The sequence below is a fragment of the Nannospalax galili genome, unplaced genomic scaffold (assembly GCF_000622305.1).
Source record: "Nannospalax galili isolate Female #2095 unplaced genomic scaffold, S.galili_v1.0 scaffold432, whole genome shotgun sequence".
NCBI lineage: Eukaryota > Metazoa > Chordata > Mammalia > Rodentia > Spalacidae > Nannospalax > Nannospalax galili.
Window position 1 is genome coordinate 818,493 of NW_008331138.1, and position 13,088 is coordinate 831,580.

The 13,088-nt window shown below is 47.8% G+C and overlaps 1 protein-coding gene across 2 annotated transcripts; it reads right to left on the reverse strand.

Annotated features, from left to right (window-relative positions):
* Positions 1–474: 474 nt before the first annotated feature.
* On the reverse strand, positions 475–3,019 carry Tmem160 (transmembrane protein 160). 2 transcript variants are annotated; one of them, XM_029558036.1, is made up of 3 exons: positions 2,762–3,019; positions 1,592–1,684; positions 475–706 (listed from the first exon to the last, which is right to left on the reverse strand). In XM_029558036.1, exons 1-3 carry the CDS (start codon positions 2,994–2,996, stop codon positions 552–554), a joined length of 483 nt encoding a protein of 160 aa, XP_029413896.1. In that variant the 5' UTR covers positions 2,997–3,019; the 3' UTR covers positions 475–551. The 2 variants fall into 2 exon arrangements, with proteins under 2 accessions (XP_029413896.1, XP_008820180.1); XM_008821958.2 differs by having other exon boundaries at positions 475–817; positions 2,762–3,018.
* Between the last annotated feature and the right edge of the window lie 10,069 nt (positions 3,020–13,088).

Sequence of the window (13,088 nt, forward strand, 5' to 3'; positions counted from 1 at the left end):
TATTTATTTATTTATTTATTTATTTATTTATTTATTTATTTGTCCCATGGGTTGTGTGTGTATGATGGTCAAAGGACAACTTGCTGGAATTGGTTCTTCCCTTCTACCATGTGGATTCTGGCGCTCAAACTCAAATCATCAGGCTTGGCCCCAAGTGCTTTGCCTGCTGAGCCATCTTGAATGCCCCAGTATTTGGGATAATTACAGCTACATTTTTATCTACAAAATTTTTAGTGGAATGCATTAAGATGCAATCTTGTATATAATATAAAGAAAATCTTAATCATGTATGTGGTGGGCATACTGTTCTCTCCTTCCACCATCTGGGTCCTGGGGGTCTAACTCAGGTTGTCAGGCTTGGGGGCAAGCACCTTCACCCACTGAGCCATCTCACCAGCCCCTGCTCCTCTTTCTTGGGATCTCCACCTGCCTCCTGCCCCGTTTCCCCCAAGTAACAGGAGCTACCACTCCGAGTCTTGAGTCACTGAAGGATCAGGTCAGGTTTTAATGCCCCAGTCCTCGGACCCAGTCAGTCCCCACAGTCTGGCTGCTTACTCAGGTGGTGGCCGACCTGCTTCATCTGGGCCTTCTGTAGAAGAGGTCCCATCATCCTCAGGCACCAGTTCCACATCCAGCTCCAGCTGGCCCATGTAGAGGCCTACAGCACAAGCCCAGAGTAGGCTGGCAGCCAGTACAGCCCCAACACCTGCAACAGCGCCGGCAAGAGACAGCTGCATGGGCCCCCGCAACGCTGCCAGGCCCACAGCATAGGAGGCTCCACCCCACACCACACACAGGCCACCTAGCAGGAAGAAACCTGTGGGAAAAGGGGCAGCAGTCAGAAAATGGCTCAGCCTGGGGTATCAAATGGGACTGCCCGGATTGGGGTGGGTCAGGAAGAAGAGTTGGGGCTGGACCTGGTGGCTCATGCCTTTGATCCTAGCACTCTGGAGGTGAAGGCAGAGGCAGGTGGATCTCTGGCATACATAGAAAGTTCCAGGCCAGCTAGGGCTACAAAAAGACTGTTAGGGATGCATCCCAATGGTAGAAGACTATTTGGAGCCTCCCAGAAATGGACTGGGGGAGTGGCTTAGCAGTAGAGAACCTGCCTAGAATCCCCCAGTGAGGGACTGGGGGTGTGGTTCAGCAGTACAGTACTGGTCTAGCAGGCCTAGAGGTCCTGGGTTCCATCTAGTATAGAAAAAAAAAAAAAAAAAAAAAAGGAGGGGCGTGAGGAACAGGGGCTCAGGTAATACAAGGCTAAATCAATGTACATGAGACCAAATCACTGGAGGTTTCAGGGAATTGAAGTTGGATCCAGGATCCAAAGGAAGGGGCTGGTCTGGGAGTAGAGACAAGGATGAAAAGGCAGTCAGGAATACATGGGAGCTGTCCCTAAAACTCTCATCTTTGAGAAGTCAGATTGGAGGGGGAAGCCAGGCAGTCATGCCCTGGGCCTCCCATTCAGTAGTTGTATGTAGTGAGTGGGAGGGGGACAGTCACCAGTGTGTGTAAGGGGGGCAGGAGGAGTAGGCACTGAAAGAGAAGGGTTTCTCCATCCCCCAGTGGGTGAGAACACATATGTACTTACCATAGGCAGCTTCCCGGCCCATGTCACTCTGCATGAAGGAGATGACCCCAATGCCCGATGCCAGAAGGCCATTTCGGAACCAAGAGAGGAAGGCTGTATGTAGGGAGAGGGAGGGGATCTCCATATCAGTCAGGCCCTGTCTCCTAGACCCTTCATCCCAGACCATCACAGCCAATTCCTACTCCATCCAGCCACAAGGCAAAGCTGCCCCAGATTCTTGCCCCTTCCAGGAAACCTCCCTGCAAGCAGGCCCATACCTTCCCTGGGAGGTGAGGCCGGGCAGTTCTAAGTCCCTTTTGACCAGTGATTCAAGACAGTCTCTGGAACCCAGGGGATAATCTCAGGCAAGAATTAAAGACGCTCAGTCGTAGGATAAGGAGTCTGTCTCCAAGCGGTCAACTTGACCACACCTAAACACACTTGTGCATCTCTTGCTTCTTTCTCAGACCCCTGGAACAGAGTGCCCCCAACCAGGCCTCTCTCCAGCCTCCCCTTTCACCACCTTCTCCCCTCCCTGGGAAGGCCTTCCTCCAGGCGTCCACATTTCCCCACCACTCAAGTCCCTGCGTGACGTCAACAAGCAGTTCCCATTACAAGCTCCCTCTCTCCATCCTATACCAGAGTTGTTCCAATCTGTCAACCCCCTGCCCTCTTTGAAGTGCCCCCCCCCCCCGCAGCCTAGATCACCTCCCCTTCCAATCAGCAGAGACCTTTTCTGCTATTGGTTGCACACTAGTCCAATCCGGAACTTCCTCATCTTTGCAGGGAGTCACACTCCCGCTTAATGCAGAGTGGTCCCTCTGCAATCGAAACCCACTCCCTGTCGCAGGCAACTCGCTCACTTTTAGCTGTCTCTGGAACCCTGTATCAACCAGGCAGGCGCTTCATTGCCAGGATACTTCTCCTAACTGGAATCTCCCTCAAACCCCTTCTGCACCACATTAGCCAGGACCCACCTTCTATCCCCAGGCGGGTGTCCTATGCGGCCAGGTTGCAATCTTGCACCTAGCATTTCGCTGCCTTTAGACGAGAAGCCCTTCCTCCGCCAAGCCCAAGCCCTGTCCCCAGCAGATGCAGCATCACCCTCGTCACTCACTCCCACTCACCCGCGGATCGGCCACGTGGACCTTTCCTCTTAAACCCTGACTGACCCCGGCCCCTGCCACGGACCTGTCTCATGCGCCTTCCGGAGGAGCCAAGCGTCCGCGCGATCCAGCTCGGACACCCGGGGCGGAGAGGCCCCCGCGCGTGGGGCGTGGCCCGGGGCGAAGGACCCCCGGGCGCCACCGCTACGGGGCCGCTGAGGCGGCAGCGGCGACCCCCGGAAGCGCAGACGGGCCAGGCGGGCGACCCGAGCCCACCACCAGCCGCCTCCCATAGTTTGCACTAGGGCCGCCGCGCTCATTCCGCCCCCACCCGGCCGTCCGTAAGGCTGTACTCCACATCACTCAAGCTGAGCGACACGTCGATTGGTTGATTGCCTGCAACTCAAACCTGGTACGCGCTGCTCATTGGTTGACATAGCTATGCTTCCCACCTCTGTCATCTGTACTGGTAGTGCGAGGCCTACCTTGTTTTGGAGGCTAGACTACAAATCCCAGAGATCATTGTGTCCCTGGCACGTCGGCCTGCAGAAGCCACAGGCGTGATGTCTTCGGGGACTTGTAGTTTTAAAGCTAATTGCTTTCAATAGACAGGAAACAAAATTCTAGTTGCTTATTGTAGAAACTTTGCAAAACCTCAGGGAGCTCAGACAGCAGAACTCACCAGAAACCCCACCATGAGGATATTCTATTTTGCTGTTTAGTTTTTCTTCTATGAGGATATAATAAATTGATATTTCCAAACATTGCCCGCGGAGGTCAGAAGAGGGCTTCAGACAAAATTCTAGTTGCTTAATGAAGAAACTTTGCAAAACCTCAGAGAGCCCAGGCAGCAGAACTCACCAGAAACCTCACCAATGAGGATATTCTATTTTGCTGTTTAGTTTTTCTTCTATGAGAATATAATAAATTGGTATTTCCAAACATTGCCCCCGGAGGTCAGAAGAGGGCGTCAGATCCCCTGGAACTGGAGTCATAAATTGGTGCACATACATGCAGGCAATACATTCACACACATAAAGTAAAAATAATGAGGACCCGGGTTCGATTCCCAGCACCCACATGGCGGCTATGAACCGTCCTTAGCTCCAGTTTCAGGGGAATCCGAAGCCCTCTTCTGATCTCCGCAGCACTGCACAACACGGGTGCAGTCACATACATGCAGGCAATACAATCATACACAAAATAAAATAAAATATGAAACGAAATAAAATAAATAAAACAAAATAATAAAAATGCTAGGAATGAGGACTAGGCTTTCACCCCAGGTGAACCCCAACCCCGAAGAATGAACTTCTGAGGACTGCCAAGAATCGACAGATCACTCTCAGAATGCCAAACAGTGTATTAAATGGGTCACGTTTGAAACAACAAATTACAAGGATGCTAGTGGTCAAAGTAGAATTTGGGAAACAGTGAAAACGTACAACACAGAAAGGACAGGCTATTGAGGGTGGATCGAGCATCCCAGTGCTGCAAAGAATTCTTCCTTCTGAGTAGCACAGAGTTCTGAGTGCCAATGGGTGGGCTATGGCCTTAAGTCCCGCATAGGTCTCCTGGACAAAATAAGAGCCCAGAGAAGCTGCTCTTCCCACGTTGTAGGAAGGAACTGGATGCAGAGGTGACCATGTGGGATATTCATGTTGTGTACATGGATCTAGGTTTGTCCAATTGTACCATACAGGTTGGGACAGTAACTAGTAACTGTCAATGGAAATGTACAGAAGCTGTAAGGCTGAAGCCCAAACCAGGGAAATGGAGAATTTGTGGAAGTAATATTCTACCAAAGAATGATCTGATGCTCTGGTAGTCATTTGAAATACACTTAGTGCTGAGCATGGTGGTGCACGCCTTTAATCCCAGCACTTGGGAGGCAGAGGCAGGGGGATCTTTGTGAGTTCAAGTCCAGTCTGGTCAACATAGTGAGTTCCAGGCCAGCTGGGGCTACAGGGAGACCCTGTCTCAAAGAAGGAAAAAAAAGAAAAAGACAGAAAAAGAAAAAAAATCCTTAGTAAAAAAATTTAGACATGGGGGCGTTGTTTATTTATATGAGTATTTTGTCTGCATGTATGTAAGTGTACTATGTGCATGCAGTGTCCAAGGAGGCCAGAAGAGGGCATCAGATCCCCTGGACTTACCTGGAGTTATAGTTGGTTGTGACCTGCCATATGGGTGCTGGTTCTACAAGAGTAGCCAGTGCTCTTAACTGCTGAGCCATCTCTCTAGCCCAAACTATGACTGTTTCTAATCAACATTGTCCTGGAAGTTCTGAGGCAATAACTTAAGATAAAGAAACAAACAAAGGAATGAACAAACAAACAAACAAATAAATAAGTAAAACAGCCGGGCGTGGTGGTACCCACCTTTAATCCTGGCACTCCCGAGGCAGAGGTAGGCAGATCTCCATGAGTTCAAGGCCAGCCTGGTCTACACAGTGAGTTCCAGGACAGCTGGGGCTACAGGGAGACCCTGTCTCAAAAAAAAAGAATAAATAAATAAATAAATAGATTTTTTAAAAAAAGAATAACAGGAGTGCCAAGCAATCTTGGGTACAGGGAGACTCTGTCTCAAAAAATCAAAATCAAAACAAAACAAAAACGTATACACACAGCTGGGCATGGTGGCGCACTCCTTTAATCCCAGCACTTGGGAGGCAGAGGCAGGTGGATCTTTGTGAGTTCGAGGCCAGCCTGGTCTACATAGTGAGTTCCAGGACAGCTGGGGCTACAAGGAGACCCTGTCTCAAAAAAGACAAACAAAAATTCTTTCCCAGGGCTGGAGAGACAACTCCTTGGTTAAGAACACATACTGCTCTTCTAGAGCACTTGAGTTCAGTTCCCAGCACCCATGCTGGGCGGCTCACAACAGCCTTTAAGTCTAGCTCCAAGGAATTAGACTCTCTCTTCTGGACTCTGAGGGCATCTGCATTCACACACAGATACAGACACACACACACACACACACACACACACACACACACATAAATATATAAATATAATAAAAATAAATCTTTAAGGAGAAAAAAAAAAAAACACAGAGCCTGTGAGATGGCTCAGTGTGTAAAGGAACTTGCCACAAAGCCTGACAACCTGAGTTCAATCCCCAGAACTTACATGGTGGAAGGAGGGAACCAAGTCCTGAAAGTTGTCTTCTTACCTCCACATACCTGCATGTATGTAAGAGCATCTATGTCACGCAGTGCCCATGGAAGCCAGAAGAAGGCATCCAGTCCTCTGGAACTGGAGTTACAGACAGTTGTTAGCCACCATATTGGTGCTGGGAACTAAACACAGGTCCTCTGGAAAAGCATCCAGTGCTCTTAATCTCTCAGTCATATCTCCAGTCCCCTCCCTGGTTGAATTTTTTAAAAGACTTTTATTTATTTTATTATTTTATTTTAATTTATTATGTGTATGCATGTATTGCCTGTGTGTAGGTAAGTGCACCCATATCGTGCAATGCCCACAGAGGACAGAAGAGGCTGTCGGATCCCCCTGGAACTGGAGTTACAGACAGTTGTTAGCTGCCAGGGTGCTGGGATTTGAACCTGGGTCATCTGCAAGAACAACCAGTGTTCTTGACTGCTGAGCTACCTCTCCAGGCCCAGGTTGATTTTTTTTTTGTCTCTTTTGAGACAGGGTCTCCCTGTAGCCCCAGCTGTCCTGGAACTCACTATGTTGACCAGACTGGCCTCGAACTCACAAAGATCCCCCTGCCTCTGCCTCCCAAGTGCTGGGATTAAAGGCGTGCGCCACCACACCCGGCCCCAGGTTGAATTTTTTTTTAAAAAGAAAATAAATTCCCAGCACTGCATAAACCAAGTGTGGTAGCACACCCCTGTAATCCTAGGTCTTGGGAGCTAGAGGCAGGAGGATAGCCTTGGCTCTAAATGGACACCCTGGGCTAAAAGATACTGTGACTTGTATCCTGTGGGTCATGTTCTGTGTGGGAAGTTACCCACGGTGTTGTGGAACACATGGAATGCAAAGGAATTGAGGCTCCTGCCCTCAGCCAGCTCTGCTTCCTACCCACTCAAGTGGACAAGGAGCCTTCCTCCCTACACCCCAATAAATCTCTAATTAACTGCAGCCCTGGGCTGAACTCAGGCCAGACACTGACCGGCACTAAGCTTAGCCATTCTGAATCAGAAACTATGTGAGATAAAAGGGTTTATAGTTAATTTAACCTCCCAAGAAGGGACATGTAGGCAGAAATACAAGGTCAGTTATGATGGGAAATGGAGGAGGAGAAAGGCTCAAAGCACAGAAGAGAGCAAGGGCAAAGGCACTGTGGTTGGTATTTGTCTGACATGCTAGAGGGCAGGTCAAGAGGCCAAGATAAACTGCAGCAGAGCGAGTGATGCTACCAAGACAGTACAGGAAGTCAGAGAGATACAGAAGGCAGGTCAAGTCCCAGGGGTCTTGTAACTCATGTTGGGGGCATTCTAATTTTTCTTTTCAGTGTTAGGGATGGGACACAGGGCCTTGCACATGCTCCAAAAGGGTTCTACACCACCAGCCCTGAATTTAATGGGATACTATGGGCTAGCCTGGAACTTGAGATCCTTCTGCCTCAGCCTCTGGAGTGCTGGGATCACAGACATACACCACCACCCCTAGCTCAGACCTTTCACGATACTTAATCCCTCATCTCTCACTGAGATTGGGCCTTGAACTTGTTATGTAGCTGAGGATAACTTTGAACTCCTGATCTTCCTGCCTTCATCTTAACAGTGCTGGAGTTACAAGTATGCACCACTATGCCTGGTTTATGGGGTGTTGGGGATCGAACCAGGGCCTCATGCAAGTTAGGCAAGCGCTCTACCCACTGAGCCATATCACCAGTTCAAGAAAGCCTTGAATTTCATCGGGAAGAGAAGGGTGGGAGCTAGAGAGAGGCCAACCTTGTTCAAATGGACAGGCCAAGATGTCTTGCCTGCTTGTAGGGCACATTGTAATGAGGTTAAATGAGAACTGAAAACACCTGAGACACATTTTTCACATTCTTTGGCAGGGAAATGGTTTGTGCTGGTGAGAAGAATAAAATAATAATCTGAATGCCAGAAAGGGTCAGCCCAGGCAAAGAAAACAAAACCTCCTTAAAGAGGGATTTAACTTAAGGTGGTATTTAGAACACAAGTTTGAAGGAGAATTATCTGGGGACTTTAAAAATATGTCAACACTTGGCCAGTCATGGTCCCACGCGCCTTTAATCCCAGCATAAGGGAGGCAGAGGCAGGCAGACCTCTGTGCCTTCAAGGCCAGCCTGGTAGTAAGCTCTAGACCAGCTGGGGAAAAAGACCCACGCTCCCCCATGTCAACACTCCAGTCCATGTGGCCAGGAAACAAGTTTCCTGTTTATTTGTTTGTTTTTAAATATCAAAAACAGGGGGCTGGAGAGATAGTTCAGCAGTTAAGAACACCAGCTGCTCTTGCAGAGGACCTAGATTTGGTTCCCAGCACCCACATAGCAGCTAACAACCTTCCAGTTCCAGGGGATCCAATACCTTCTTCTGGCCTTCAAGGGCATTTCATGACACAGGTACACTTACATACATGCATGCAATATACTCATATGCATAAAATATAAATAATAAGTAAAGGCCGAGCATGGTGGTGCATGCCTTTAATCCCAGCACTCAGGAGGTGGAGCTCTATGAGTTCAAGGCCAGCCTGGTCTACATAGTTCCAGGCCAGCTTGGGGATACAGGGAGACCCTGTCTCAAAGAGACCAAAAATAAATAACAAAATAAATAATAAATAAATAATAAATAATAAGGGGCTGGAGAGATGGCTCATTGGTTAAGAGCCCCGGCTGTTCTTGCAGAGGACTAAGTTCAGTTCCCAGTACCCACTTTGCAGCTAACAGCTGTCAGTAACTCCAGTTCCGGGGGATTCAACACCCTCTCTGGTCTCTTCAGCTATTGTATGTCATGGCACACTTATACACATGTAGGCAAAACACTCATATACATACGGGGAGGGCATGCATGTCCCAGCATACATGTGGAGGTCAGAGGACAGTTTGTGGATTCAGTCCTCTCCTTTCACCTTCACATGGGTTCTAGGGAAGAAATTCAGGTGAGCCAGGCTCCTGTGGTAAGCACTGAGCCATCTCACTGTTCTATTTTTTTTTTTTTTTTGAGACAGGGTCTTACCTGGAACTCAACATGTAGAGAAGCTGGTCTTGAACTGACAGAGATCCGCCTGCCTCTGCCTCCTGAGTGCTGGGATTAAAGGCATGAGCCACCATGCCTGGCTCAAAGTTCTGCATTTTTCAAAAAATTTTTGTTATTTTTATTTTATGTGTATGAGTGTATTTTCTGCATGTATGTGAGTGCACTCATGTCATGCAATGCCGCGGAGGTCAGAAGACAGTGACGGATTCCCCTGGAACTGGAGTTAAGGATGGTTCATAGCCACCATGTGGGTGCTGGGACTTGAACGCAGGTCCTCTACAAGAGCAGTCAGCTCTTAACCACTGTGCCATCTCTCCAGCCCCCAAGTTCTGCATTTAAAAAACATTATATGTATTTGTGTATGGGGGGGTATTGTACAAGTAGCACCTTGTGGAAGCCAGAGGCAATAGATCCCCTTGGAACTGATATTACAGGTGGTTGTGAGTCACTTGATGTTGGTACTGGGAACTGATCTTGGGTCCTCTGGAAGAGCAGTATGTGCTCTTAACCACTGAGCTATGTCTCCAGCTCCCATCACATAATTGTTTTAAAAACAGGGTATCAGCTGGGCGTGGTGGTGCACACCTTTAATCCCAGCACTTGGGAGGCAGAGGCAGGCAGATCTCTGTGAGTTCAAGGCCAGCCTGGTCTACATAGTGAGTTCCAGGGCAGCTGGGGCTACAGGGAGACCCTGTCTCAAAAGACCAATAAATAAATAAATAAATAAATAAATAAATAAATAAATAAATGACAGGAACAGGGTACAGTTGTGCAAACGTGTAGTCCCTGCTGCTGGGGAGGCTGAGGTAGCAGGATTTCAAGTCTAGGGATTCAAGGGTAACCTGGGCGACATGGCAAGGCCAGACCCTATATCTAAAAATAAGGTAATAGAAATGGGAAAAAATAAACATTCATAATATGAACATTGTTAATACTCAAAAAATACCGAAGGCCAGCCTGGGCTACATGAGACTCTGTGTTTTTGGGAAGTTTGTTTGGTTTTTTTTTTTTTTGGTGTTTTTGAGACAGGGTCTCCCTGTAGCCCCAGCTGTCTTGGAACTCACTATGTAGACCAGGCTGGCCTTGAACTCATAGAGATCCGCCTGCCTCTGCCTACCTAGTTCTGGGACTACAGGTGTGTGCCACCATGTACCGCTGGAGACTCTGTCTAAAAACAAAACAAAACAGAACAAAGCAATTTTAGAAAGGAAGGATCTGGATTTTACAGGATGGGAACAATCAACAGTCAGGAAAAAATTCTGATGGGGTCATAGTTGGACATTTGCAAATAAGGGAAAAGTCAGTCTTGGGGTATGGCTCAGTGATAGAGCACCTGCCTAGCCATAATCCCCAGTGAGGGACTGGGGGTCTGGTAGTCCCTGGGTTCCATCCCAGATCCCACTGGAACTTTTCATGTGGGTACATGCTGAGGCTCAGCTGCGAAGCAGCTCAGGGAGGGTGTGAGGAAAGTAAGCATGACAACAGCAGGACCAGTTCATACACAAGACCACTGTCTCTGACCACCTGCAAGGCAAGGTTGTGCAAGAGCCCTGTGACTGTCTTACAGAACACACAGGATTTTCTAAAAGCTGCAGTCGTCTGGGGGGACTGAATCCAGGACCAGAAGCAAACATAAATATTAGAGACAGGGTCAGTGCTGGAGCCTCCAGAGAGGGGACTCAACGTTTCCTTCTGGGGGGATCTTTTTGTCTTTTTTGAAACAGGGTCCCCCTGTAGCCCCAACTGGCCTGGACTTGAACTCACAGAAATCCACCTGCCTCTGCCTCCTGAGTGCTGAAACTAAAGGTGTGCACCACCATGCCCGGCATTTTAAAGAAAAAAATGTATCTATTATTTTTATTTTATGTGTATGAGTGAGTGTATTGCCTACATGTATGTAAGTGTACCATGTCATACAATGTTCCTGCAGATCAGAAGAAGGTATTGGATCCCTGGAACCAGAGTTACATATGGTTGTTAGCCACCATATAGGTGCTGGGTATCGAACCCGGGTCCTCTGCAAAAGCAGCTAGTGCTCTTAACTGCTGAGCCATCTCTCCAGCATAATTTTTGGTCCTTTTTGAGACAGCGTCTCCTGGTAGCCCTAGCTGGCCTGGAACTCACTATGTAAACCAGGCTGATCTCAGTGTCACAGAGATCCTCCTGCCTCTGCCTCCCAAGTGCTGGGATTAAAAGGATGTGCCACCATGCCTGGCTTTTCCTCTTTCCTTCTTTCTTTTTTCTCCCTTCCTTCTTTTTCTTTTCTTTCTTCCTCTCTTTCCTTCTTTCTTTCTTTTGTAGCATTGGGGATGAAACCCAGGGCCTTGAGCATGCAGGATTTTCAGCACACCTATCCTCTTTTAAATTTCAAATTTTAAGATTTGTGTGGTTTTTGAGACAGGGCCTGGTGTACACAGCAAGTTCACAGCAAGTTCCAGGTCGGCTGGGGCTACAGGGAGACCCTGTCTCAAAAAAAGAACAATAACAAAAAATGATTGTGTGTGTATGTGTGCCATGGTGTTCCTGTGGAGGCCAGAGGACAGCTGGGGGGAGTTGTTTCTCTCCTTCCACCAGTGGGTCCTGGGGACTGACCTCAGTTTACCAGGCTTGCGGTCAGTTAACCTTACCTGCTGAAACATCTCACTGGCCCAATGTATCTGATTTAATCATGCCCAGCTATATATAGGCATAAGATGGTAAACAGGGGATTCTTCCTAAAAGTTCACTTAGGACACAGTTTGACTTATGCATGTATCACAAACAAGTTCCTAAATGGTGTTCTATAATGTGTTTGAAAAGATAAAACAAGGGACTGGAGAGAGGGCTCATCGGTTAAAAGCACTGACTCCTCTCCCAGAGGACCTAGGTTTGATTCACAATACCCACATGGCAACTAACAACTGTCCATAAATCCAATTCTAGGAGATATGATGTCCTCTTCTGACCTCTGGCATTGCCCAACACGGGTGCACTTACATACATGCAGACAATACACTCACACACATAAAATAAAAATAAATATTAAAAGAGAAAAAACAAAATAAGAGACACCAGAGAATACATCTGCCCGGTCCTCATCACCCCACCTACATGGACCACTGAAAACACAAGGAATCTGCAAGCCTAGAAGGTCTATCCAAGGACTGAATCCACAGGCACTTGGACTTCCCAGGTTCTAGACCTTTAACAGAAAATATGTTAAGCCACTGAATCTGGTTTTTGTCAATTTATTATTTCATATTATTTATTTATTTATTTATTTATTTATTATTTATTTATTTAATTTATGTCTTTTTGAGACAGGGTCTCCCAGTAGCCCCAGCTGACCTGGAACTCATTGTGTAGGCAAGGCTGGCCTTGAACTCACAGAGATCTGCCTGCCTCTGCCTCCCAAGTGCTGGGATTAAAGGTGTGTGCCACCATGCCTGGCTGTTTTACTTTTTGAGACAAGGTCTCCCTGTAGCCCCAGCTGGCCTGGAACTGGCTATATACACCAGGCTAGCCTTGATCTCACGAAGACCTCCCTGCCCATCTCCTGAGTGCTGGGATTACAGGTGTGCACCATACCTGGCCTAAAGATTTTTTTTGGTCTTTTTGAGACAGGGTCTCCTGTAGCCTCAGCTGGTCTGGAACTCACTATGTAGACTAGGCTGGCCTTGAACTCAGAGATCCGCCTTTCTCTGCCTCCCGAGTGCTGAAACTAAAGGCATGTGCCACCATGCCTGGCTACTAAAGATTTATTTTAAATTATTTATGTGTGTCTGTGTGTGGGTATGTGTATATGTGAATGCAGTACTCACAGAGGTCAGAAGGGGGCATCAGATCCCCTGGAGTTACAGGTGGCTGTGAGCCATCACAAATGGGTGCTGGGATCTACAACTTGGGTCCTCTGGCAGGGCAGCAAGTGCTCTTAACCACTGAGCTGTCTTTGCAGCCTCATGAGTAGTGAGATTTTTGTTAAGGGTAGCTAGAACCAACAAACTACAGGACAGGGATTCTTGCTTTGGTGTCATAAGCTCTTCTAAACCCTATGATTTAAAAAACAGTGGGGTGGGTAGCAGCAGGAGGGAGCTCAGAGATGGCTCAGCACTTAAGAGTGCTTGCTGCTCTTGCAAAGATGAGTTCAGTTTCCAGCAGCCATATATGGCAGCTCACAATTACCTGTAACTCCAGCTCCAGGGGTCTGATGCCCTGTTCTGGCCCTCTCAGGCACCTT

Excerpts from the sequence above, each read along its gene's own strand:
- Tmem160 (XM_008821958.2), bottom strand. The coding sequence starts at position 2,996 with ATGAGCGCGGCGGCCCTAGTGCAAACTATGGGAGGCGGCTGGTGGTGG. Across the intron at positions 1,685-2,761 it reads CCGGAAGGCGCATGAGACAG|CCTTCCTCTCTTGGTTCCGA; the intron begins GTCCGTGGCAGG and ends CCCTACATACAG. Across the intron at positions 818-1,591 it reads GGGCCGGGAAGCTGCCTATG|GTTTCTTCCTGCTAGGTGGC; the intron begins GTAAGTACATAT and ends CTTTTCCCACAG.